The sequence below is a fragment of the Marmota monax genome, unplaced genomic scaffold, assembly GCF_021218885.2.
Source record: "Marmota monax isolate L192 unplaced genomic scaffold, Marmota_monax_Labrador192_F-V1.1 WCK01_AAM20220418_F8-fsc00114, whole genome shotgun sequence".
In the NCBI taxonomy this organism is placed as follows: domain Eukaryota; kingdom Metazoa; phylum Chordata; class Mammalia; order Rodentia; family Sciuridae; genus Marmota; species Marmota monax.
Window position 1 is genome coordinate 5,226,035 of NW_026694943.1, and position 23,723 is coordinate 5,249,757.

Sequence of the window (23,723 nt, forward strand, 5' to 3'; positions counted from 1 at the left end):
AGTTGTCCTCCTTTCAAACCGTAATTGCTTCTTGGCTTTCTAATTGAAATAATTTGACCCTGACTTGGGATTACATTGCACATTGAACAATGCGTTTTGTTTCACAACTTAGTTTTCACATCACTGAAAAAGACACATACAAAAACGACTTTTTACTTCCATAATGTCTATTTCAAAAAGGAGCAAAATACTGTTTTCCAAAATACACTCCAAGTGGTAAGGAAAATACTAACTTGAACCCATCAATAATGAAAATTACCTTATCATTCAAGCCCCTCCACTCCTCCACTGCATCTTCCAGAATCTTCTCCTGGTCCTGGGCCACAGCACGAAGGCGAGTCCACCGCTGCCAGACAGTGGTCATTGACCTGCTCAGGGTGGCCTTGCTCGCCTCATTTCCAATTTTCTCCAGTTGGGATGCTTTCTCCTCTAGGGCCACAATTTTCTCACGGAAAGAGTTAACTACTGACTCTAAAGCCTGGGGAAGCAGGTGAGAGAAAAAGACATCAATGGGGGAGAGCATGATTTTTTTAAGTTCTATGGATTTGGGTGAAATAAAAAAAATTACATGCAGATAGATATGTTTCACTTAACTTTATTTTCCTCTAATAGCTCTTACTTTTTATTTATATTTTTGACTGAGTTAGACTGGGATATTTCAAGAGATAAGTATTATTTATTTATTAAGTAAAACATTCTTTTTGCTACTTGAAATGACATTTCTCCCATTTTTCAAAAGCAACAGAAACATAAGCAAATTGGATGGGGATATTTTAGTATGCTACAGTCTTCCTTACATCGCTGCTATAGATGAGAAAGGCTCAGTTATGATTTTCTAAAGTTTGTTTGAATTATCCTAAGTTATCCATAGGAAGTTATTTAGTGACATTTATTAAGCACCACATCTTATCAGAAGCAAATTGCTCTGAATTCTTCATAAATCTTAACTATGCACTTGGAACGCAAATCTAAAAATATTGGCAACATTTTTATTAGCTTAAAATTTCTATGGAATGTGGTTGTCTCTTTATTATATTTAAGGAACTCAAGTGAAAAAGAAGATTTAACAATCTGGAATAATCATGGGTCAAAAAACTCATTATAAGGGACTGAGGACACAGCTCATTTGATAGAGTATTTGCCTCACATGCAAAAGGACCTGGGTTGGGTTCAATCCTCAGCACCAACAAACAAACAAAAACTCATTGTAAATATAATTGAAAGATTTTTTTTTAAAAAAATCCACCAAGACGCTGACCTTGTGTTCTGACAGTTTTTCTTCTGCTGCATGACTGGAAGAAGTCTTCAACAAAGAAAACCCAGACAATTTCTTTTCTGCATCATTCATCAATTCAATAACCTCTTCCTTTGTTTTCTGGTAATCTTGCCATTGAACTGTACATCTTGAAAGATTTCAACAGAAATCAATAAGCAATGTGAAATCACACATTCCTATGCAGAGTTCTGGTGTCAATATGGCTAAGGATACTTAAGAGAGAAGAATAAATTTACACACTAATGTGTGTCAATAGTATATTACTATTTTCTGTGTGAAAATTCACTTCGTCAAAATATACGGTATAAAACCACTCTAAATACCTCTGCAAGAGGTCTAACTGGGCATGTGAGCCCTGGATGGTCCTCTGGCTCCTCTCTTCCAGGGAAGCCATCTTCTGTGCCAGATCTTCTTTGCCAGTGGGCTTGATCAGTGGGTCCAGCTTGGCCACCAGGCCTTGGAGCTCCTCCAGATTACTGTGGAATTGATCCTCTGTGCTGAAAAACTCCAGGTGGCTCTTGAGATTCTCCTCTGCGCTCTCCACATCTAAACCATTGCCCGCCAGCTGTAACATTTCTTGGGCATCCTCAAGCCAGTCATTAGCTGCTTGGAATACTTGATAATACCGTTGACACTGACTATATATTTCAGTCAAGGTAGCCTGAAAAACAGTAAGCACAAGTAGAATCAACTCCCAGTTACAACATGTTTGCAAGAAATAGTTTCATTTTTCCATTTATTTTCTAGTCCTTAGTTTGCAAACATGTGAATAAATGACTTGATTAATTGGTGGAATTTTTTTATAGTGCAATCCATTATTATTCTTTATATACTGTATATTTTCTTTAGAAAACAAGGAAAATATTAGAACTAGCTGAGATAGCAACACACATTTCTCTTCCATTTATGTACTTATTTACTTTTTTATTTTAACTGCAATGATAAAATTATAACAAGAATAGCAGAAGGCATAACATTTGCACATATTATATTTGCAATTCTATATTATCCTGAAGAAAGTTGTCTTTTACCTAAGTGTTTGGTTGAAATCTAGAATCTGAGGGGTTGAAGACAGATATGGGAGGGAAAAAAATGGCAGGGGATTAAAGGAAGTAATGCTCTGGGGACTGTTATGTCTCTTCTTAGTCCCAAATGCACAGAACCTGCCAGGCCCAGAGCAAGTTGGGTTAGGAGGCCAACCTGGGAAGGTCCACACAGGCTATTCCTGTCACTAAGTCTAGCCATTAATGGACACTCTAGCCTTGCTTCATCTGTGCTACAGGGAAGGGAAGCACTCTTCCCTGAGGAAGGGATACAGAGGTCAACTAATAGGACACCACACAGAAAAACCAGCCTCAGCATCATGGCCAGGGCCACACCATCATCCACCTGCTCCTCCCTATTTGGAAGATTCTCCAACCAGCACCATTTTAGAAATGCCAGGTTTCACATTGTTTAAAATCCCATTGGCATTCCTCATAGAAATAGAAAAAGCAATTATGAAATTCATCTGGAAAAAATAAGAGACCCAGAATAGTTAAAGCAATTCTTATCCGGAAGAGTGAAGCAGGTGGTATCATTATACCAGAGCTTAAACTATACTACAGAGCTATAGTAACAAAAACAGCATGGTATTGGCACCAAAACAGACTGGTAGACCAATGGTACAGAATAGAGGACACAGAGACTAACCCACAAAATTATAATTATCTTATATTAGACAAAGGTGCCAAAAACATGCACTGGAGAAAAGATAGCCTCTTCAACAAATGGTGCTGGGAAAATTGGAAATTCAACTCCTATCTCTCACCATGCACAAAACTCAACTCAAAATGGATCAAGGACCTAGGAATTAAACCAGAGACACTGTGTCTAATAGAAGAAAAAATAGGCCCTAATATCCACCATGAGGGATTAGGCCCCAACTTCCTTAATAAGACTCCTATGGCACAGGAATTAAAACCAAGAATCAATAAATGGGATTCAAATTAAAAAGATTCTTCTCAGCAAAAGAATCAGTCACTTAGGTGAATAGAGAGCCTACAGCTTGGGAGCAAATTTTTACCACTCACACACCAGATAGAGCACTAATCTCTAGGATATATAAAGAACTCAAAAAGCTAAGCACCAAAAAAACAAATAACCCAATCAATAAATGGGCCCAAGGACCTGAACAAGTACAAGGACCTGAACAGACACTTCAGAAGAGGATATATAATCAATCAACACATATATGAAAAATGTTCATCATCTCTAGAAATTAGAGAAATGCAAATCAAAACTAAGATTTGCACTCCAGTCAGAATGGCAGCTATTATGAAGACAAACAATAATAACTGTTGGTGAAGATGTGGGGAAAAAGGTACATTCATACATTGCTGGTGGGACTGCAAATTGGTGCAGCCAATTTGGAAAGCAGTATGGAGATTCCTTGGAAAATCGGGAATGGAACCACCATTTGACCCAGCTATCCCTTTCCTCTGTCTATACTCAAAGGACTTAAAAACAGCATACTACAGGAACACAGTCACATCAATGTTTATAGCAGCACAATTCACAATAGCTGTGGAACCAATCTAGATGCCCTTCATTAGATGAATGGATAAAAAAATGTGGCATATATATACAATGGAATATTACTCAGCAATAAAATAGAATAAAATCATGGCATTTGCAGGTAAATGGATGGTGTTGGAGAAGATAATGCTAAGTGAAGTTAGCCAATCCCCCCCAAAACAAATGCCGAATGTTTTCTCAGATATAAGGAGGCTGATTAATAGTGGGGTAGGGAGGGGGAGCATGGGAGGAATAGATGAACTCTAGTTAGGGCAGTGGAGTGGGAAAGGAGGGAAGGGGCTGGGGGTTAGCAAGGATAGTGGAATGTGATGGACATCATTATCCAAAGTACATGTATGAAGACACGAATTGATGTGAACATAACTTAATATATAACCAGAGATATGAAAAATTGTGATGTATATGTGTAATAAGAATTGCAATGCATTCCTCTGTCGTTTATTTTTTTAAAAATCAATTAAAAATTTTTAAAAAGGGCATTGTTCACTATTTGTTGTTAGTTAATTTTGTCTATGTCCTAATATGGTTCACCCTGGTCTCTATGGGAGATTAGTTTCAGAACATCCTCAGATATCAAAATCTGCAATTGCTCAAGTCTCATAAAACGGCATAACATTTGCACATAACCTGTGCACATTCTCCCATATACATTAAATCACCTCTGTATTGCTTAGAATACCATGTGAATAGTGATCACGTTGTATTGTTTAGAGAACAACGATAAGGAAAATGTCTAACATGTTCAGAATTTAAAAAAAAATATTTGCTGTCTGAGGTTGGTTGAATCTGCTGTGAACTCTATTATTAGAACCATTTGTTCTTACTCCTAAAGGTGAGAGATCACTGAGGTGTTACACTCATATAAACAAAGGGAAGTGGACCTGGAAACCCTATGACATGAAAAGCATGGACATAAGCAATAAAAACATCCTTTCAAGTCACCTTTGAAGATGATTCTCTGTGGTATCAAGAAAGCAATATTGAAGGGAGCAATGTTGACTAACAAACCAACTGAAAAAGACGCTTCTCAGACCAGTTTACAAAGGGGCAGCGTGCGGCGTCCTCCTACCTGCCGGGTGCGCAGGGCTTCCTGCACGTTTCCGTCCAGCTCCGCGAGCTCGGCGAGGGTGTGCTCCAGGTCAGCTGTGATCAGTTCCTTGGCCTTTGTGAACTTCGCCTTCTCCTTGCTACTCAGGGCCCTCATGATTCTCAGGCTGGACTGCACCTCTTCCTGGTGGATCTGGATCTTTCGGATTTCCTCCTGGATGTCCTGGAGGCTGAGGTCCAGGCACACGGGCCCAGTGAGCTCGGCCTTCACCCTGCGCAGCCAGTCCAGGGAGCGGCTCATCTCCGTCTGAAAGTCGATGCTCTGCACCATTCGGCTCTCACACTCTGCCACAGTTTCACCAATGCCAGTGGTCAGGAGTTTCAGCTCCTCTTGCCACGACTGGATCTGCTGCTTGGCTCTCTCATAGGCCACAGGATCCAGCTGTGGAACAAGGTCCTCCAGATGCAAGGCCACCCGCTTCAGCAGAATTCCCGAGTCCTGCAGGCTTCCTGCCAACGAGTGGTACGTTTTGAGCTTCTCCTCTGCAGGCAAAGTCTCCTCATTCACTTTGGTCTGCTGTGTTTTCACAGCCTCCAGCTGTCTCTCCAGCTGTTGGCACATCTTTTCGTGTTCTTGGAAAGCGCTCGTGGTGTCTTCCAATAAGCTGACCCTCTGTTCTGTCTGTCGCTTCAGCCTGTGATACATGGCGACCAGGTCCAGCATCTTGTCTGGCTGCCAGGGCTGACCTGTGCTACGGAAACTCTCTTTCTTCTGGTTCAGTTCATCCAGCGCCTCCCCAAGGCCTGCCACCTCGCCCAGCAGGACTCTGTAGCCCTCCTGAAGAGACAGACACTCTTCAGAGGCCAGGTCGGTGGGAACTTTCTTCATCTTCAAGAACTGATCTTCCAGCTCACTCAGAGACTGGGCGGTCAACTCTATCAGGGAAGCATATTCTTTCCGAGCGAGAATTGCTTCTTGGACTTTATAGAACTTGTCTTTAGCCAAGGCAACGATGACGTTAAATTGTTGGGGCAGAGCATTAAGCTTTTCGCTCAGGTAGGAATGATCGACTTCATTCAGCGATGGTAACATGGCCTGCCCGGTTCTCTGGAGTGTAAGTAGAAGATTTTCATATTCTGGAGATTGTTCAAGAATATGTTGGTATTTGTCCAGTTGTGAATGAAGCTCTGTGCTCTCGTTCATGAGATTGATTTCAGGAAATGTAACAATATCTGCTTGTTTTAGCCAGTGGCAAGCTTTATCGAAATCCTCCTTAAAATGCTTCCTTGAAACTAAATTCTTCTCCAGTTCTTGTAACCGATGACCACATTTTTGCAAAACGTTGTCATAGACACTCTGCAATTCCTGGAGCTTACCCAGTACCTCACCCTTTTCCTGCTCTGTGACTCCTTTCATTAATTCGCGACCCTGGGCCCAAAGTCCAGTGACTTCGTTTTGGTAGGTTTTGAGGCTGGCTTGTGCGCTCTTGCATGTTTTCACTTGTTTGCTCACGTCATCCGGTAACAGGCAGATGTGTTCTCGGAACATGATCTTTCGCTCGTGTTGCTGAATTTGGCTGGTGGCCTGGAACACTGCCATGAGAAACTGGGTTTTCTCAGACAAGGCCTTGTTCAAGTACTTTCTTCGCTGGCCTACTAAGTCGCTCAGACAATTCACATGTTTCTGTGCATCCGAAAGGGCCTTCTGGATCACCTTCTGCTCGTTTAAGCCAAGATCAGCCATCACCCGGTCGGCATCCTTGGTGAGCGATTTCAGGAGCATCTGTTTGGCCTCCAGCTCGCTGCAGATGGCCAGGTGATCCATGAGGAGGTTCTGAGCCATGTCGGGAGGGGGGCTCTGCTTCAGGGCCTCAGCAATGTTGGGCTGCTGCTCTTCTGCCCACTCCATTAGCTCCTGGAATCGGGACTGCACCACATTCAGCTCCTCCAAGTTGGTGACAGACACTTGGATTTTCCTCTTAACAAGGTCCTCGAGCTGAAACCAGCGCTGTTCAAAGTGACTCGTCTGTTCTTTGACCAGTTCTTTGTCATCTAAGTTCAGATGCTCTATCATCTTCTGTTTTTGCTCTTTGAGGTCCTCGATGGCGTGTTTTCTCTCCTGCAATGCCAATGCCAACTTGTTCAGAGCTTCCAGGTGGACAGCCGTACTCTCGGCGTCGGACCTGTAAATATATGGAAAGACCTAAGAGTGAAGTTCTTCACACCTGTTAAGTTATCTTTCACCATTTTCTTTAAGTGAATGTTCTTAGGATCATTGTGAGTACTCAGTTTAGGGTTAACCGCAGAGGGGCTAAAATTGTTTTAGAAGAGAAGTCTCATTCATCTTTTTCTCTGTCAACACTTGAGTCCAATCAAGTTTGTTAAGTGCTTCTCCACTCTCCTTTTCCAATCACATCTGCCAGATGTATTTCCTACCCTCCCTGCTCTTGGTACTGGGGATTGAACCCCAGGGGTGCTTTACCACTAAGCTACAGGTCCAATTCTTGTTATTTTAAATTTTCAGACAGGATCCCACAAAGTTTCTGAGGTTGTCCTCAAACTCAGAATCCTCCTGCCTCACCCTTCAGAGTTGATTACAGGGATGCACCATATATTTGTAGCTTTCTCTGTCTCTTATCAACCATGCAGAATTTGCATAGTAACCAGATGATATGTGTAATATTAAACATTAAGACACACATTTTTGAAAATGGCATTGAAAAATAACAAGTGATTCATGATTTATTTACTTTCTTATGAGCATAAGATTCAGTGATCCAAAGAACAAAAGCATGCTAGATGGTACCCTCTGTTAGATTTGACCAGCAGCTCTTAGAGCTACTTAGTTGTGTACTTAGATATTTTTGTACAGCTAGGTACTTAGATATTAAAAGTCTCTAAAAATAAGTATAAAACATGAAGAAGTCTCTTCCTCTTGATTGCAAAGCATATAGAAGAAGGTGTAATGTTATAATCTTATTTATAAAATGATCAGCTCTGAAACATGAGATGTTGGGGTTGGGAGGCAGTATAGAAAGTTCTATGTTGGACACAACAGATCTGAGGCACCTGCAGGCCCACTGCAACTCAGAAATGTGTGTACGCTTTTTCTTTTGGTTTTTGCAACTATCGATTGTATATAACCCCAGAGTCCCATAAAGTGCTGACTATCAGGGAAAAGTAAACAAATCAGAAAATAGTATAATAAAATAAATAAGCAAGCACAATAAGAAAATCCCACTGATTTAAGTAGATATCGAATAAGGTTGGCAGTGTTCATTCTCACGAGCCCACAAATCTTGACAGAAGTAGTGCAAATTTTTATAGTCTGAGTGACTATAAAAAAAAGTGTTTGAGCCAGGTGCAGCAACCTTATACCTGTAATCCCAATGGCTTGGGAGGATGAGGCAGGAGGATCCCAAGTTCATCAAAGTCGACCTCAGCAATTTTGTGAGGCCATAAGCAACTTAGCAAGACCTTGTCTCAAAATGAAAAATTTTGTAGCCTAGGGTAAAGAGTCTCTGGGTTCAGTCCCCAGTATTCTCTCCTCAAAATTGTGGGAATGGTTTTCATATAACAACACAAAGTGTCTGGCAGGAAAGAGTCTTATATTTCACACAAAAAAGCTAAGAGAAGTTCCATTACTTCAGAATCTCAAAGGACACAAATTAAGTGAATTTTGATTGTTAACTGATTTCTAGAATGTAACCAAATTTGACTGACTCATGTAGATGTATTACTTTACAGACTTGAATAGAAACCTCGGGAGCATACAGGTTCAAGAAGCGTTAACTTCATGAATTCTTAGATAGTAGCCCCACAACTGGTAATTAGACAAAACTAGAAGTATTCTTGGAATATTTCATAAGGTCAAAGACTATTATTCTTTGAAGTCACTGAGAAAAGCAATGTTTTTTATAAACAACAAACCATTTCAGTTTTGCTCATAAGAAATTGATATTAACCTAGTAAGCTGTGAGTTTATATTCATATGACAATGTTAGGTTCACATGATGTTTTGCCAGTACTGATAATGATAGACCATGATGTTAAAAACACAAATAAGACATTTTAAATGTTTATAGAAATTAAGAAAATTCTGATTTAGCATTACGGTGGCCCAGGGGAGGGTGCCTGTCACCTGGCCAAGCTATCCCATTCCGTGGTAAACTTCTCTAAGAAGGCTTCAACAACATTCATACGGTCGTGGTAATCTCTTGTCCGCTGAAGGTCCTGTTCCCTCTGCGTGCAAAGCTTGTCAGACTGAAGGCATAGATCCAGCCACTGATCATTCAGGTGGCTGACTTCTTTGTGTTCAGGAGACTCCTGGTTCTTTGTTAAGTTATTCACCTTGTCCAAGATGGCACCCACTGATGCCTCTTTGCACTGCAGTTGCTTCATGAAATCCTAAAGGAAACCAGAAAAAGCAGGTTGTGTGTAACAGACCCTCCCAAATATCACAGTTAAATGTGGTCATGACACCTCTAACATTTTAAGTTCTTTAATATGAAGAAAACTGGAGATAAAATCTGAAACGTACCTTACCTCTTTATGAACACAAATTCACAATCGTATAGGAATCAGTCACTGTGCTACTTTCTTTTATTGTGTTGTTTTGAGAAGTATAAAGGAAAACTGATAAATATGAAGCAATCTTATCATTTCTAAAGAGAAAAGTAACTTACTTTGAACTTAGACCTTAGTTTTCTTAATAATTTTTTGAAAGTTCGTGCTTTGGGGGAAAAAAGAAATCTAATTGATGTTATCCCTGATCTTTTGTCTGCATTTGCAAACAATGTTCCAGTAGAATATATGTATGATTCATAGTTATAGAGAAAAAATAAGTCTTAAGAGTTTGTAGAGATGCTGACCCTTCCAATCAATTACTATGTTTATAACAATGTTCTATTATAATTTAAATCATACATAATAAATATGATATTTATATTACATTTTAATTAATTGATAGGTTTATTATCCTAAAACTTTAGCAATATTGTGATGAAAATATAAAAATTACAGTTTCCTGTTTGTTTAGTAGTGAACTCTTCTGGCTCTCCAGGCTGAATGACAGATGTTTAACTCAGGAGGAAGGTGTAGAATGAACGTCTCCTGATGAAATGGCCATTCACTGCAAGAGTATATGTGAATGTTTGCTTTCTTTCTTTCTTTCTTTCTTTTTGTTTCTTGTCTTTCCTTTTTGAGTTTGGCAGGTCTCACCATGTTGCCTAGGCTGGCTTCAAACTCTTGGGCTCAAATGATCCTCCCATCTCAGCCTCCAGATTTGCTGGGACCACAGGGCCACTACCTTGTCTGGCTTATGAATGTAAAATTTCTGATCAGTCTGTCCCTGGCACCAAAGGAAGGCTATTCGACTCTGTCTGATTCCTTAAGTAGCTGTAATGATATTTAAGGATTGACAGATACCAAGGCATACTGACGTGAATGTTTAAACATTTTGTCTTTCTACCATCTTGGCCTCCTTAATGTCCCCTGGAGACAAATCAATTCCCACCTTTACTTGGGAAACCATGTTCTGTGCAATATTGAGCTCCAGCTCAGAGTGCCTTCTCTTCATATTCTGCAGCTGCTGATCAGCATCCTGAAGATAAATCCAGAGCTCAGCTTTCAGGTGCTTGATTTCTTCCCAGCCCTGCGTTAAGTTCTGTGCCTGGACCAGTCTTTGCTCAATCTCGAGAAAACACATGGTTACAAGTCAGCAGCCATAAATAGTCACATGTGCTCAAAGAACCAGAGTGGCAACTCCTCAACAGGTGTATGTGCAGAGCCTGCCACACAGACTTGTGTGTGCATGTGTGTTCACATGTGGATAAATTCCAAAAGCCTTCTTTAGTTGCTTCAAGAAAAGCAGATTTTCTTTTAGATTTAAAGTTTCTAAAGAATGTAAATGTCCAAGAGTTATGCCACATGATTTTAGTCAGTGTTGTGAAGCTCCAAGAAATTTCCAAGAATTTATTAGCTCTAAAGCTGTGTTCATGGTTTTCACATTGGGCCTTTCAGTAGACACACCAGTTTGACTCATGAATTCAGTGTTGGGGTTTATTAGGAAACATTTATATTATTATCTATTGTACACTTTTCTACCTTGCAAAACACTGAGTTGCTAATATTTTGGATATTTCTTTAGATTCACTTTGCTGGTTTTTGAAATTGTATAATTTGTTTCAATCAGTCATTTCTATTAAAAATGTGAGCTATATGTCTTTCATAAGGCTTTAAAGACAGGTTAATTTTACTACAAAGAGACACTGTTTTAAGATTTTTTAATTTGAATTATCTTGTAGTTCTCTGAATATTTAATAAGTACAAAAAGCAAGTCTTATTTTCCTCTTTTGCCCCTGAAAGTGTTGCATTGAAGTGTTGAAGGCTTGCAGGGGCAGTGGCCATGAGCATGTGACTCTGTGCTGCCCTCTCTGTGTTGTGGTTGGAACTGATAACTCATTACAGTACTTTCCCCTTTGGCCAGACACAGCTTTAGAATCCTTCTCACACTACTGAAGGGTTGGGACAGATGGCATGCTCTTTGGCATCCCTGATCTATTAAAGCCATGGTCAAAAGGATCTTCATATTAAATATTTCCTAAAGAAATATACGGAAAAGGACAAAAAGCATGGGAAAATAGGAAAAAGAGAAGGAATGGAACAGAGAAGAAGGGGCTAAGGATAGAAGCTGAATGGGACCAACTGATGATTGAGTTGTGTGTCATCAGGTCAGTGTGCTTACATTCTATGACTTGATCGAAGTTCAACTATCTATTTATTGTAATGTATAGGAGCACCAATAAAAGAATAACCCAATAGATATATTCTTTAAACCATGTTTACCATTCAAGCAAGAGAATGCAATAAAATAGACAAGTAAATGCAGTTTTAATTTCTTTACCATTTGCTCTGTTTGTTGAATGTCTTTTGCTGTGGTTTTCACTGAAGAGTTGGACAAGTCACACATGGAGCAAAGGAGATCCAAGTAGGTCCTCGCCTGCTCTTGCAAAGCTCTGAAGTGTTTGACCTGCAAAAAGGCAACTGTCAGAGTGGAACAGACTTGTACACTCTTAGGGAAAAAATATTTGGATCACTGCTAATGTTTAATTGACATTTCCAAAATAATCTTGCTATACTCAGTGTCTTCACTATAGCCATGATATGTGTTAGGGACTCACAGCAGAGAATTCAAACACATTGATGGTTCTATTTGTCTACCATCTGCTTCTCGTTGTAATTAGAGATGTTTGCATGGTTTGCAGGGGGAAAACCAGACACAATTTTAATCTATCCAGGTTATCTGCAGGAGCAGAGGTCAGGTAGGAGGGTAGGGCCCAAGTAACAGGGGAGTTGACCATACATCCCAATTTTCTGGATTTAGGCCTCTAGTCCAGAGACATGGTTCTTAACCTCAGAACTATTGACATTTGAGGTCAACTGCCTTGTGGTAACATCCTGTACATTGCAGAATTTTCAACAGAATTCTTGGCCTCTGCCAAATATAGGTCAGTAGCATCCCCACTATTCCCAATGTTTGCCACTGAAAATGTGTCCAGTCATTGTTAAATGTCCCCTGGGAACAAAGTTAACCACTTTCCCCAAGTCAAGAACCACTGTTCTAGTTCCACTGTATTTTACAAAAAAAGAGAGAACTTTTTATTATTAAAAAAGTTCCTTTTTGGAAAACAAATTATATGACCCATCTATTCCTAGGCCATGAGATTATACGGTGGCTGAGGTGGTGGGAGGTGACTCTTGGTCACTCCATAAATAGGGATAAAGAAGGAAAGCAGTACTGACAGCAGGTTGTATGGTCAAAGCTCTGCCCATGGAAACATTAGACAATTAGATGTCAATAATGGGGCATAATTTTTTTTTCATCTCAGTATCTTTTCCTTTGCACACCAAGGATTCCCTGAACAGACAATTCTCATGGAGATAAAACAAAGACAGAGCCATTTCCTACTAAGTCAGAAGAAGCACCTTTTTAAGTTCAATGTATAAATGAACTGTATTTCACTTCCAAGTGCTATCATCAGTCACTAACCAGTGTGTAAAAGCACATCATGGACCTATGATCCAGGGACAGTTATATATCCCCAGCAATGTTTGCAAATGGGAAAAGTATAAGATACCGGAATTTTATTTTTGTCAATATATTTAATTTAAAGGAATACTGGTTTATTTGGGGATTTATATGGTTGGCCTAATTCCAAAAGCACTGGACATAGAATATAAATTATCAGTGCAGAAACAGTTACAAAGGAATTTTGCTAAAATTAACTTCAAAGGCACATCTGATAGTACTTTTCCCCATCCCTGCAATTCACATTTTATGCCTTATAAAATCACGTGGCACTCCCAATGAAATCAAGTCATTGTGTTATTCCTTGTGGTCACGTAGAGCATGTTATCACTTTGTGGAGTGTTCTGCACAGAAGAGGTACTGGGGATACAAAATACATCTTGGGACCACAGCCATTGTGATGCCGCTAGTCAAAGGCTGAGGGCCAGGCTACCTCTGCTTGAAGTCTTGAGCAGTGGTAATCTCCAGTCACCTCCGTACACTAGCCAACCACTAAGAGCCTGCTCAGTTTTTTATGAACACAGTAGCTGTCAAGGGAAATACTAATTTTAACAGAACAAAGACTGCACCACAGAAAACAAAACAAAATAATCCCTTCTTTGCCTTCAGTGCATCTGAGATGCAGATGTGTCTCTACCACCTCTTTCCTTCCCTGGCTGCTTTCAAGGGAGGGGCAGAGCATTTAGAGGAACTATGGGCAGGGATGGTGTACCACAGGGCCTCATTATCTGGAAGGATCAGTATCTGCCTGGGGTTGTAACTTATGCTGGAAAATACAGTAAATCATATCCTGTTCTAGCAAAAGTTCACTAGGATTAATGTTTATTTCTACCCCTTTTATTTCTACTTGGTCAACAAAGGAGAAAGATTAAGCCTTTGTTTTGGATTGTTCTGAATAAAAATACATTGGTAACAAAGAACCACAAAACAAGGAAGGACTCAAGAAAACTCTCTTGACTAGTGAAAAATAAGAATATTGTCCTTAATTCACTCTCCTTAACTCAAAGAAAGACATGTTTCATTTACTCAGATACCATTTTTAATAAAGTATAATATGTGCATTTATGTGAATATTTCATGACTTAAATAACATAAATCATTTAAACCAGAAAGAATACTTTGGGTATGAAATTGGTAGACAGTCCTCTGCGGGGACTAAATGAATAAATGTATTACATTAATCTCAGTTAGTGGTAAGAAAATTAAATGATTTAATACCATTAATTCATATCTGGAAGCAATAACGTTTATAACAAAATTCTTCTACAATATACTCCCATAAGGTTAATGCTGCATAGAAAAGCTGCTTAGTAAAAACCTTTTAAAAATGTTTCTGCCATATTCTGATGGATTCTTAGCAGTACAATTTTAAGCTTGCAGTATGTTCTTTTCACATGATGATAATTAACATTCCATTCATTCTTTATTCAGTAATCATTTACTAAGCACCTTGTTTATGTGGGAAAAAAATCCCGTGGGAGAAGCTTGCATCGATTTTTCCATTTACATTCATTTTTGATATGACATTTGAATTTCAGGAAAACTTTCAGAAATATGCGCAAAGTTGGTCCTTTGTGTGGGAGGGTGTCCAAATCAAAAACTATTGGAAAAACCCAACTATGTACTGAACATGTACAGTTGTGGTTGGAACATGTACAGGCTTGTCATTGATCCCAAACAATAGCATGTAACAACTGTTTACAAAGCATTTACATTGCTTTAGGTATTATAAGTAATCTAGAGATGAAGTGAAGTGGATAGGAGGCTGTTAGTAAGTGATATGCAAAGACTACACCATTTGACAAAAGGGATTTGAACAACTGAGATTTTTATATCCTGAAATCAACCTTCTGCAGATACTGAGAAATGACTGTACTTGTAATCATTGCTCTACATAGAAGGAAACTGAGGCTCAGAGAAAGTGACTTAGATGTAATCACCACACAGATTGTTTTGGAGTTGTTCTTTGGTTGCAGAACCCATATCCCTTTTGCTCTGCCAGGTCCACACATCAGCATTATATCCATCTTCCCGGCTGGAACATAAACTCAACTAGAGTCAACATCACACCTTATCTAGACTTCTATAATCCTTGGCGCCAGCACAGTTTGTTACATAAAAGCACTTAATCTATTTTGATTGAATGTCTGAATGACTCATAAGAATAACAAACTTCCAGGAGTCTACTACCTGCTTAACGGCTTCGGTCCTGCTAAGAGGTGGCTGCGGGCTGGGTTTTAAGTCTGGCTGGACTGCAGAAAGCCAGGCCTGGCACTGCTGCAGGGTGTCCTGCCGGCTGACATGCTTCTGAAGTTCATGTTCCAAACTCTGGTACACCTGAAATAGAACAAGTCATGTGGGGGTATGAGAGCTGCTTTCTATAGCCTAACACCATTGGCATTAAATGATGTTCATGAATCAGGTTTCATTTTCTCCCTGGGACTCCTGACACCATACACATCTCCTGAAGTGAGTTGCGTATGTTCCAAAATGTTTCAAAATACAATGGACACCCCCTAGTTTGTCATTTCTCAAACCATAAATCACAATGTAATGTGTTAATTAGGGGAAGACAACATGAGCAGTGTTCATGTAAGTATCCAAATGGGTTAGAATTCACACAGTCACTGAAGTAAACTGTCATAAACACAAGTCAGAGGTTTTTTCAGCTTTGCCCCATGTGTACAACTATTATTCTTTTTATTTAAGCTAAGAACTAAAAGCAAAAATAAAACACCATCCTAAGAAAAAATAACCAATGTTTCTCATCATGTGAGGCTTCTGGCATAGGGGTAGGATCAAACTGGAACAAATTATAATACAGGAGAGGAGGCAGTTTGATGCCCTCAATTCATCTTAGAAGCTATGTTCCAGAACCACGATAATCCAGAATCTTTCATGCATTCCTACTACATCTAATTAATTAATTCACAACCATTTAACCAGTTTTCACTTTATTCAAAAAAGACATTGGGAAATAATTATGTATCTCCTTGAGATCAAGATGAAATAAATCTATGATGTTTTCTGAGCAAACTATTCTATTAAAAGAGAAAAGGAAAATAGAATATGAATTTAGACTGGCATTTCTTTCATTTTTGATACAATGGAACTAATAACTGATTGCCATTTTTCCTATGTCATTAGTTAAATTCATCACTTTCATCTGACACTGAGTCTTACCCTTATTTATACTTATTCTAAACAGAAATTAAAAGGACAGGTGTTATGTGCTCTATCATTTTGCAAACTTCAATTATGGAGTACAGATCTGACTATGTTCTTAGAGTTTTATCAGCTTTTTTGCATTTAAAAAAATATGTCTGTTTTTCCAACATTTACTAGTGTTTTTTGAAAACTTAAGTTGTAACCCTAATGCAAAAAAAAGAAGAAGAAAGAAAGAGAAAAAGAAAAAGAAAAAGAAAACCACTGCTATAAAGTCAGGGCTCAATGTCCCTGCAAAATGAGTAAATGAACTCACCAGAAAGTTTCCACATACCATCCTCTGACTTTTTTCTTCTGTCTCCTTTTTCCACTGTATCATCATTTGCAATTACCCTCTTTTGCTCTTAACTTTTTGAAAATGATTACTTCAAGTCTCAGAAGTCAATATCACTAGGACCATTTTTTTTTTTAATCATGATAAACACAGATCATCTTCCCTATCATCCTGTCTCACTAGTTCTTACTGGCTAGCCCAGTAGCAAAGCATATGGAAGGCCTTAGAAAACTTATAAAAACATCTTTGTCATATCATTTTAAATTGTTTAAATAATAGAAAGCAATTTATTTATTATACTAAATTTTTATTAAAAGAACAATTCTTACCCATCTTAGACTTATTTCTAAAACATTGAAGATTGTGCTTTAGTGAAAATACACCCATTAAAAGTATAACTCAAAACTGATACTCCCTTTGTCAATTTCTAAACTAATACATAAGAATATTAGAGTATTAGAGCAGAACCCAGACTGCACAGAATCACAAAAAATGATTGCAAAAATTATGAAATACATAATTCTAGTGTTACGGAATAAATTGCAAGTTAGAAGAAAGTTTTGATGTATGCAAGTAAATAAAATCAAGAGAACTTTTAAGAAGTTTTTCATAATTATTGTAATAAAGAGATTGTATAAAACTGAATGTCTGAAATTTTCCACTTAGTAATACTGATCAAAGGTATGATGTAAATTTTCACACAGATATTATGAAACCTGTTCTCTAATTTCCTGTCTGGCAACACACCAAAACTTTCCCAAGAACTGGGTCTTCTATTCTATTTGTGAAAACTGCTAGGCTGCACATCCTTTCTCCATTATTTGTCACTGTCATAGAACGTTCTGTGGTGCTCACCCTCTGGGCTGTGCTGCAGATTGCCGAGTAGCTATCCCTTGTGCCCTGCAGGTGAGCACGCACATTCTGTTTCAGCTTTGCTTGTAGATGGTCTGCACATTGGCTGATCAAAGCATCGCCTTTAATTTTAAGGCTGTCCAAACGTTCTTCGAAACCAGCAATTTCTTCCATCATTGCCTGCAAAAAATAAAAAAAACCCATAAAACTCAAAAAGAATTTTAGTAGTAGTTCGAAACAACCTGTTCATCAAAAGAAAGTTTAAGGTAACTACTTTCATCATGTAATAAACTTTTTGAAAGAGTTTTGCAATTTATCTTGGTTACATATTAACAAATTATAGAAAAAGCACATGTATTTCTGCAGGGATACTTTCATAGGGAATGAAGAAGTAATTTAAAGACTAGAATGTGTTCATGGGTGGTCCCAGAGAGATCTGTTCCACAGTATTGTTAACAGATAATGGGATGGCCATCCATTTGTCAAATCTACCAATTATAATTCTTGTAATTTTTTATCTAAAACAAGCTAATTATTATTTAATCTAAATTTTTTGGTACTTGGGATTAAACCAAGAACCTTGTATATGCTAGGCATGTGCCCCACCACTGAGCTGCATCCTCAGCCCTTATTTAATGCAATTTATTTAATAATGTAATATCTTTAATATTTAATAATAAATTTATATAGTATCTAATTTACATCTAATAATATTTATATTAATAGAATAGCCCTTATACTTACAATTTATTGAGCACCTCTTATAGCCCCAGAATTATTTATAAGCCCCAGTAAATGTGTATTGTCATTGTTACACAGATGGGGAGACTGATGCACAGAGACCTCATATGACATACTCAAGGTTACACAGCAGTCACTGTCAGAGTCCCTAGCTTCAGACAAAGCTCTCTTGGATTCTACCTCACACCATCATACTCCCACATGTTCTCTAGTGAGTGTTCTCATAGATCGTTTGGGGATGGTGAGTCAACTTTTTAAAATCCAATTTTAATTTCCTTATTGCTTCAAAATGCTAATGACAAGTGACACACTCCAACACAGGATTGCCTGGTTTGATACATCAATACGCCCAAGGGGAACTCCAGAGGTTCCTCAGCAGTGCTGGTCCATCCACTATTTTTTCCAACAGTGTTAGGTCAGTAGATTGCACACACCTGACTGAAAAGAAGCAAGCTGGGACAGAGCTACTACTTCGTAAGGCTGCTGAAGGGATAGACCATCTACAAGGTTGGACCTCTTCAGTGCCTAACAGCATGTATTATGTACAGTAATTACTCTTCTATTCATATTTGTTAAATAAAACCTCTACCTCCAACAGGGATGCTAAAGCCCAGAGAGGTTAACTGGCTTTCCTAGAGCATACCACCAGATATTGACTACATCATGGCTAAATCAGATCACCATTAAGATCACCAATAATTTATTCCATAAAATTGTGACCATATGCCATAGGGTACATGTAATCACCAAAACGCATATTAATGAAGATAAGACCATCTCACTTCAGTGTTGTACTTTGTGATTCACAAAATGCTTTCATGAGCATCATCTCTTATGACTATTCCAACAATTATGATATAAGCTAGAAACATCACTGCCTTTTCAACAATCTTTTCAGAAGATGAATGCCAGGATTGAATTTTTCTTGATTCACCCGAGTATCCAGTTCAATTGTCCTCAATAGTCAGACTCAGACTTCATTCTTTAGGTGCAGTCATTATAATCCAGTGCTATACCTGTTTGTTCATGTGTGCACATGTGCATACATAAACACACACACACACACACACAGGACAGTTAAGTGCCCTGTGGTCAGCTCTTCAGACAACAGGTGTACCTTGTGGTGGGCCAGTTGCTGGGTAATCATCTCCAGGCTGCTGGTCTCCAGAAGATCAGGTGCCACCAACCTGCCAGACATCTGCAGCAGCCACTTTTCTACCTCTTGGAGCTCACTGTTGTAGTCTTCATGGTCTTTGACTTTCGCCTCCAGACTGAGTACATGCTCCTGTAAAACCAGGTGCCCATTAGAGATGACTTTCAAGAGAAAACCTACTCAAAACTGATTTGCATTTCAAAAACCCCAGGGCAATTCATAGGGTTGGCAGAGTTACTTATATCAGAAAACAACTAGGAGTGGGGCTGGGGATGTAGCTCAATGATGGAATGCATGTTTAACACCTGAAAGGCCCTGGGTTTCATTCCCTGCTCCAAAACAATAAATAAATGAGTAAAAAGAAAGCTACCAGGGATGGAAAAAATTAATAGACATTATGCAATTTAAATGCAGCTGATAAAAATACTTACCCAGACTAGTTCTTAAAGCTATCTAACAGAGAAGGAGACGCTAGGGATCACATTTTGGCAATTATACATTCTTATTGAATCTCTGATCTCCCCTTACCTTTCCCATGCTGCAGAGGTCCTGGTAATCACCTTGAAGTTTATCTATTTTGTCCTTTAAAGTAACATCATGCACCAGTTCCAGAAGAGCTTCACCTTTCTCTCTCACCGAGTTGACTGATGGTTCATGGGACAGCACCATTTGCTGTAGGGACTTGAATAAGTAAGAAAGAAAAAACAGAGTCAGCTCACATACCTGCGGAACACTTGACATGACCCACCTCACAGAAAGACCTGATGTACACATTATAAATCAGGAAGTCTAATCACCAAGGAGGGTGTGGCTCATCAGGGATAACAGGGCTACACAGAGGGAGAGCAGGACCTCAGACAGCCCTTCAAATGTGGAGAAGAGATTATGGAAAAGAATTAAGTTTGGCTAAATTTAATATATTTTCTATTTTTCCTACTTCATTCCTTTCAGCAGAGAAAGAAAAAAAAACACAAAAGAAAGCAAAACATAAAACAGAGTGATTTTGAGGTCATGAAGTCTGTTCCAGCATAGTTTAAATGTGGCATTAGGGAAATGGATTCCAGCCTTGACCATGCTGAGACAGGTTGAAAGTGCTATTTAAACATTTCAGGGATTTGGTGTGGGGATGGGGGAGGAGGAAGGGCTGTGGTAATTATGTAGCATCTTCCAAGAGAAGTGCCAGGTTTGACCGTGAGGTCGCCATAGAATAGACATATTGGTTGGAGATGTTTGCATAAGCTTCCAAAGCTTGGCAGGAAGCTAACACTATAATTCTTACAGACTATCACTAACTCATTCAGGCCTTCAAAAACACAAACTATTTACAGACAAGCTTTGCCAATTGCTCAAAAATTGAACAGATGAAATATCTGTACCTATATCATATATTTTTTCAAAATTTTCTAAGGTGTTTAGCTACAGTTGGTTAGGTAGAACTTATTATTTTCAGATATGATATCTTATTTTCAATTTACAGGCCAGCTTCAAGGCCTTGAATACCAAAGGATGAATGACAGCCTTCATAGGGGAAAGGTAAAATTTATAATTACAGGGTCCTGATGACAGCAGATTTATCTGGAGGATCCCTATACCTGGGTCACGCTATCAGGTACAGGGATCCTCCAGATAATTCTCCATATATTGATTGTCACAATCAATAAACTGGATCTCTCTTCTTAATGTCTCTGCCTCTCAGTTCTCCAGATACTTAGCAGCCCTCTCTCCTTTCACACTTCCGGATATCAGATTCCTGAATGGAAAAATAGCTCCAAGGCAAGGTATTTAGTTAAATAAACTCACTTACTACAATGACATCACTGGCCACTAGTGGAACAGAGCCATCAGGGAGGCTATCAGCACCATCCGGGAGATGCATACCTGGAATCACCTCCCTCCCATGGGGACCCGCAAGCCCTCCACCACATCTGCCAGTGGCAGCCAGGCACTACCTTGTATTTGGATAGCTGAGCTTTTTTCTCATATAATTCCATTTTGGGCTCCTGAGGAACGCGTAGGACTTCCTGGTATTCTGCGGTCCACCGGGCCAGGGCTTTACATTTATCTGAGAATTCCTTTGCTAAGTGAAGACCTTTCTCCAGGGTCATGTGCTCTTTCCGAACAGTGCTGGTCAGTTCCTTCAATTGCTCCACGTGGTCATGGATCTCTCTTCTTAATGTCTCTGCGTCGCCATTCTCCAGATACTTAGCAGCCCTCTCTCCTTTCTCTCTGGCTGATTTTAGCAAACTGTGGCCTTTCTCCATGTCTTTTAACAAAACCTACAAAAGTCAGTGAATAGAAAGCAGATACAGGTAGTCTAGTTTCTTTCCTCTTAAAGAAAAGGCTTTTAAGTCCCATTTTTTTTGTTCTTCTATATCCCTTAAAATAAACTTCTGAGGTCTGAGCTGTTGGGAATCAGAAACTCTCTTTTCATTACTTTAATAGAATTTTATTTTTATTATTATTATTATTATTATTATTATTTCTAAATCAAAGGCTTAAAAAAAAACAAACTTGTGGTGCCCTTATTCTCAGCAATCTCTGTAGAGGTCTGAGTTAAAACTTTTTGTTAAGGCAAAAAAACATAACAAATCATAAATTTGAGATAGATGTTTTTCTCTCTTAATAGTCAAGTGACAAACTGGAATTTAGTTCAAGACATTGTGGGCAGCTGTGTATATGTCATTTAGATATATGACACATCACAAATAAGTGAAAGCCAGCTTTTAGTTTAAAGAGTGTTTAACCTTGGAGTTTTGAGTGAAATGCAGAATCAAGGATCATCAAATGTGTGGTCAGGATGAACACTCGTTTCCACTATCTACAGAGGGGAATGGGGCAGCAGGTGACAGGAAGAAGGTAAATCGGAGACAAACCTGAAGAATGTGTGCCTACCTCCAAGGTCTTCAACTTCTTCCCCATCATGGCTTTATCTACTTTATCAATTTTAGTCGCCACATTCTTGAAGTTTTTATGAGTAGAGCCATACCAATCGGAATAGGAACTGAGAGAGAATTCTGATTCCTCCAAACTCTGGATCTCTTCTTCCAGGAAGTTTATTTGTTCCTAGGAAAGAAAAGAGAAATTGGAGCCACAGATGAAAGACCTGGGCCAGGGCCCCTGAGGATTGATGTGCATCTTCCTGGATGGAGGCTGATGAGGGGAAGACGGGCTGGCGCCTTGTCGAGTGGCCGACAATGCACTCACCAGGACTTGGAGGAGCAGGGCCTGGTATCGGGAGGTCAGCTGTGTGGCCTGGCAGCCCATCCTGCTGTTCACGTGGCTCTCGTCCAGGATCTCCTGTGCTCTGGCGCCCACTTCCTCCACCTCATCTCTGTGCCCCGCCACTTCATCGTGCCACTTCTGAAATGGCAAAGAATCAGAGGGAGAGACTCACCCCCAGCCTTTGTTGACTAAGACAAAACCTATGGATATCTTCTTGATAAAGCATGATTTCAGCATGTGTTTAGAATATATTGCAAGATATAATTTTGAGAACATATTTTATATAATCTTAGTGAAAAATCTGTCTTGCAACAAGATGATAAAAACTGTATGTATGCTTCTGAGTTTGGGTACTTTTCTGCATGTATTACACTTCAGTTCAAAAACCTTTTTCACCCTCTTCTTAGACATTTTTATTACTGCATTTTAGTCATAGGTAATATTGGGGCTTCATTTAGACATAATCATATGTGTATGGAATACTATTTGCTCCATTTTACTCCCAGTGCTTCCTCTTACCTTCCTCTTTCCTTTCCCCACCATGTTCCCCTTACTCTACTCTGTTGGTCTTCCTTCTACTAATTTGTAGCTTTTTAAAATTGGTGCTATATATGTCTGCATAAAGGAGAAATTCACTGTGGAGTATTCATATATGTACATAGCATAATTTGACCAATTTTATCCCACAGACTTTCCCTTTTCCATCCTTATCTCCTCTTCCTCTATCCCTTTTTTCTATTCCACTGATCTCCCTTCTATTTTCATGGGATCTCCTAGCTCCTTTTTACCCCTTATTTTTCTCTAGCTTCTGCATATGAGAGAAGGCACTCAACCCCTGACTTTCTAAGTTGGGCTTCTTTCACCTAGCATGATCTTCTCGGGCTCCACTCATTTACTGGCAATGCCATAATTTCATTTTTCCTTATGGTTGAATAAAACTCCATTGTGCATACATAATGCATTTTCTTTATCCATTCATCTGTTGATGAGCACCTGGACGGGTTCCATAACTTGGCTATTCTGAATTGTGCTGCTATAAACACTGATATGCATGTTTCACTATAGTGTGCTGATTTTAGTTCTTCAGGATAAATACCAAGGAGTAAGATAGCTGGGTCATATGATGGTTCCATTTCTAGTCTTTTGAGGAATCTCCATACTAGTTAAAATACTTTTTAAAAAGTGAAGTGGTATGTAAGTTTTATGTCATCTGTTGCATCTACATTGGTTATAAAAATGGTGAATCATAAAAAATCCCATGGTATAT

At 39.0% G+C, this 23,723-nt stretch overlaps 1 protein-coding gene across 14 annotated transcripts in view; it reads right to left on the bottom strand.

The window, feature by feature from the left end:
• Nucleotides 1–23,723, bottom strand: part of Syne1 (spectrin repeat containing nuclear envelope protein 1) — a 428,383-nt gene that overhangs the window by 164,023 nt on the left and 240,637 nt on the right. For all 14 annotated transcript variants that reach the window (XM_058573624.1, XM_058573630.1, XM_058573631.1 and 11 more), the window contains 14 exons: nucleotides 22,439–22,594; nucleotides 22,127–22,297; nucleotides 21,184–21,510; nucleotides 19,763–19,915; nucleotides 19,199–19,366; nucleotides 17,344–17,520; nucleotides 15,180–15,326; nucleotides 11,805–11,930; nucleotides 10,416–10,592; nucleotides 9,042–9,307; nucleotides 4,923–7,083; nucleotides 1,600–1,937; nucleotides 1,259–1,403; nucleotides 260–478 (listed from right to left, as the gene is read on the bottom strand). In XM_058573624.1, the coding sequence (XP_058429607.1) occupies nucleotides 260–478; nucleotides 1,259–1,403; nucleotides 1,600–1,937; nucleotides 4,923–7,083; nucleotides 9,042–9,307; nucleotides 10,416–10,592; nucleotides 11,805–11,930; nucleotides 15,180–15,326; nucleotides 17,344–17,520; nucleotides 19,199–19,366; nucleotides 19,763–19,915; nucleotides 21,184–21,510; nucleotides 22,127–22,297; nucleotides 22,439–22,594 (4,731 nt within the window). The remainder of the gene's footprint in view (nucleotides 1–259; nucleotides 479–1,258; nucleotides 1,404–1,599; nucleotides 1,938–4,922; nucleotides 7,084–9,041; nucleotides 9,308–10,415; nucleotides 10,593–11,804; nucleotides 11,931–15,179; nucleotides 15,327–17,343; nucleotides 17,521–19,198; nucleotides 19,367–19,762; nucleotides 19,916–21,183; nucleotides 21,511–22,126; nucleotides 22,298–22,438; nucleotides 22,595–23,723) is intronic.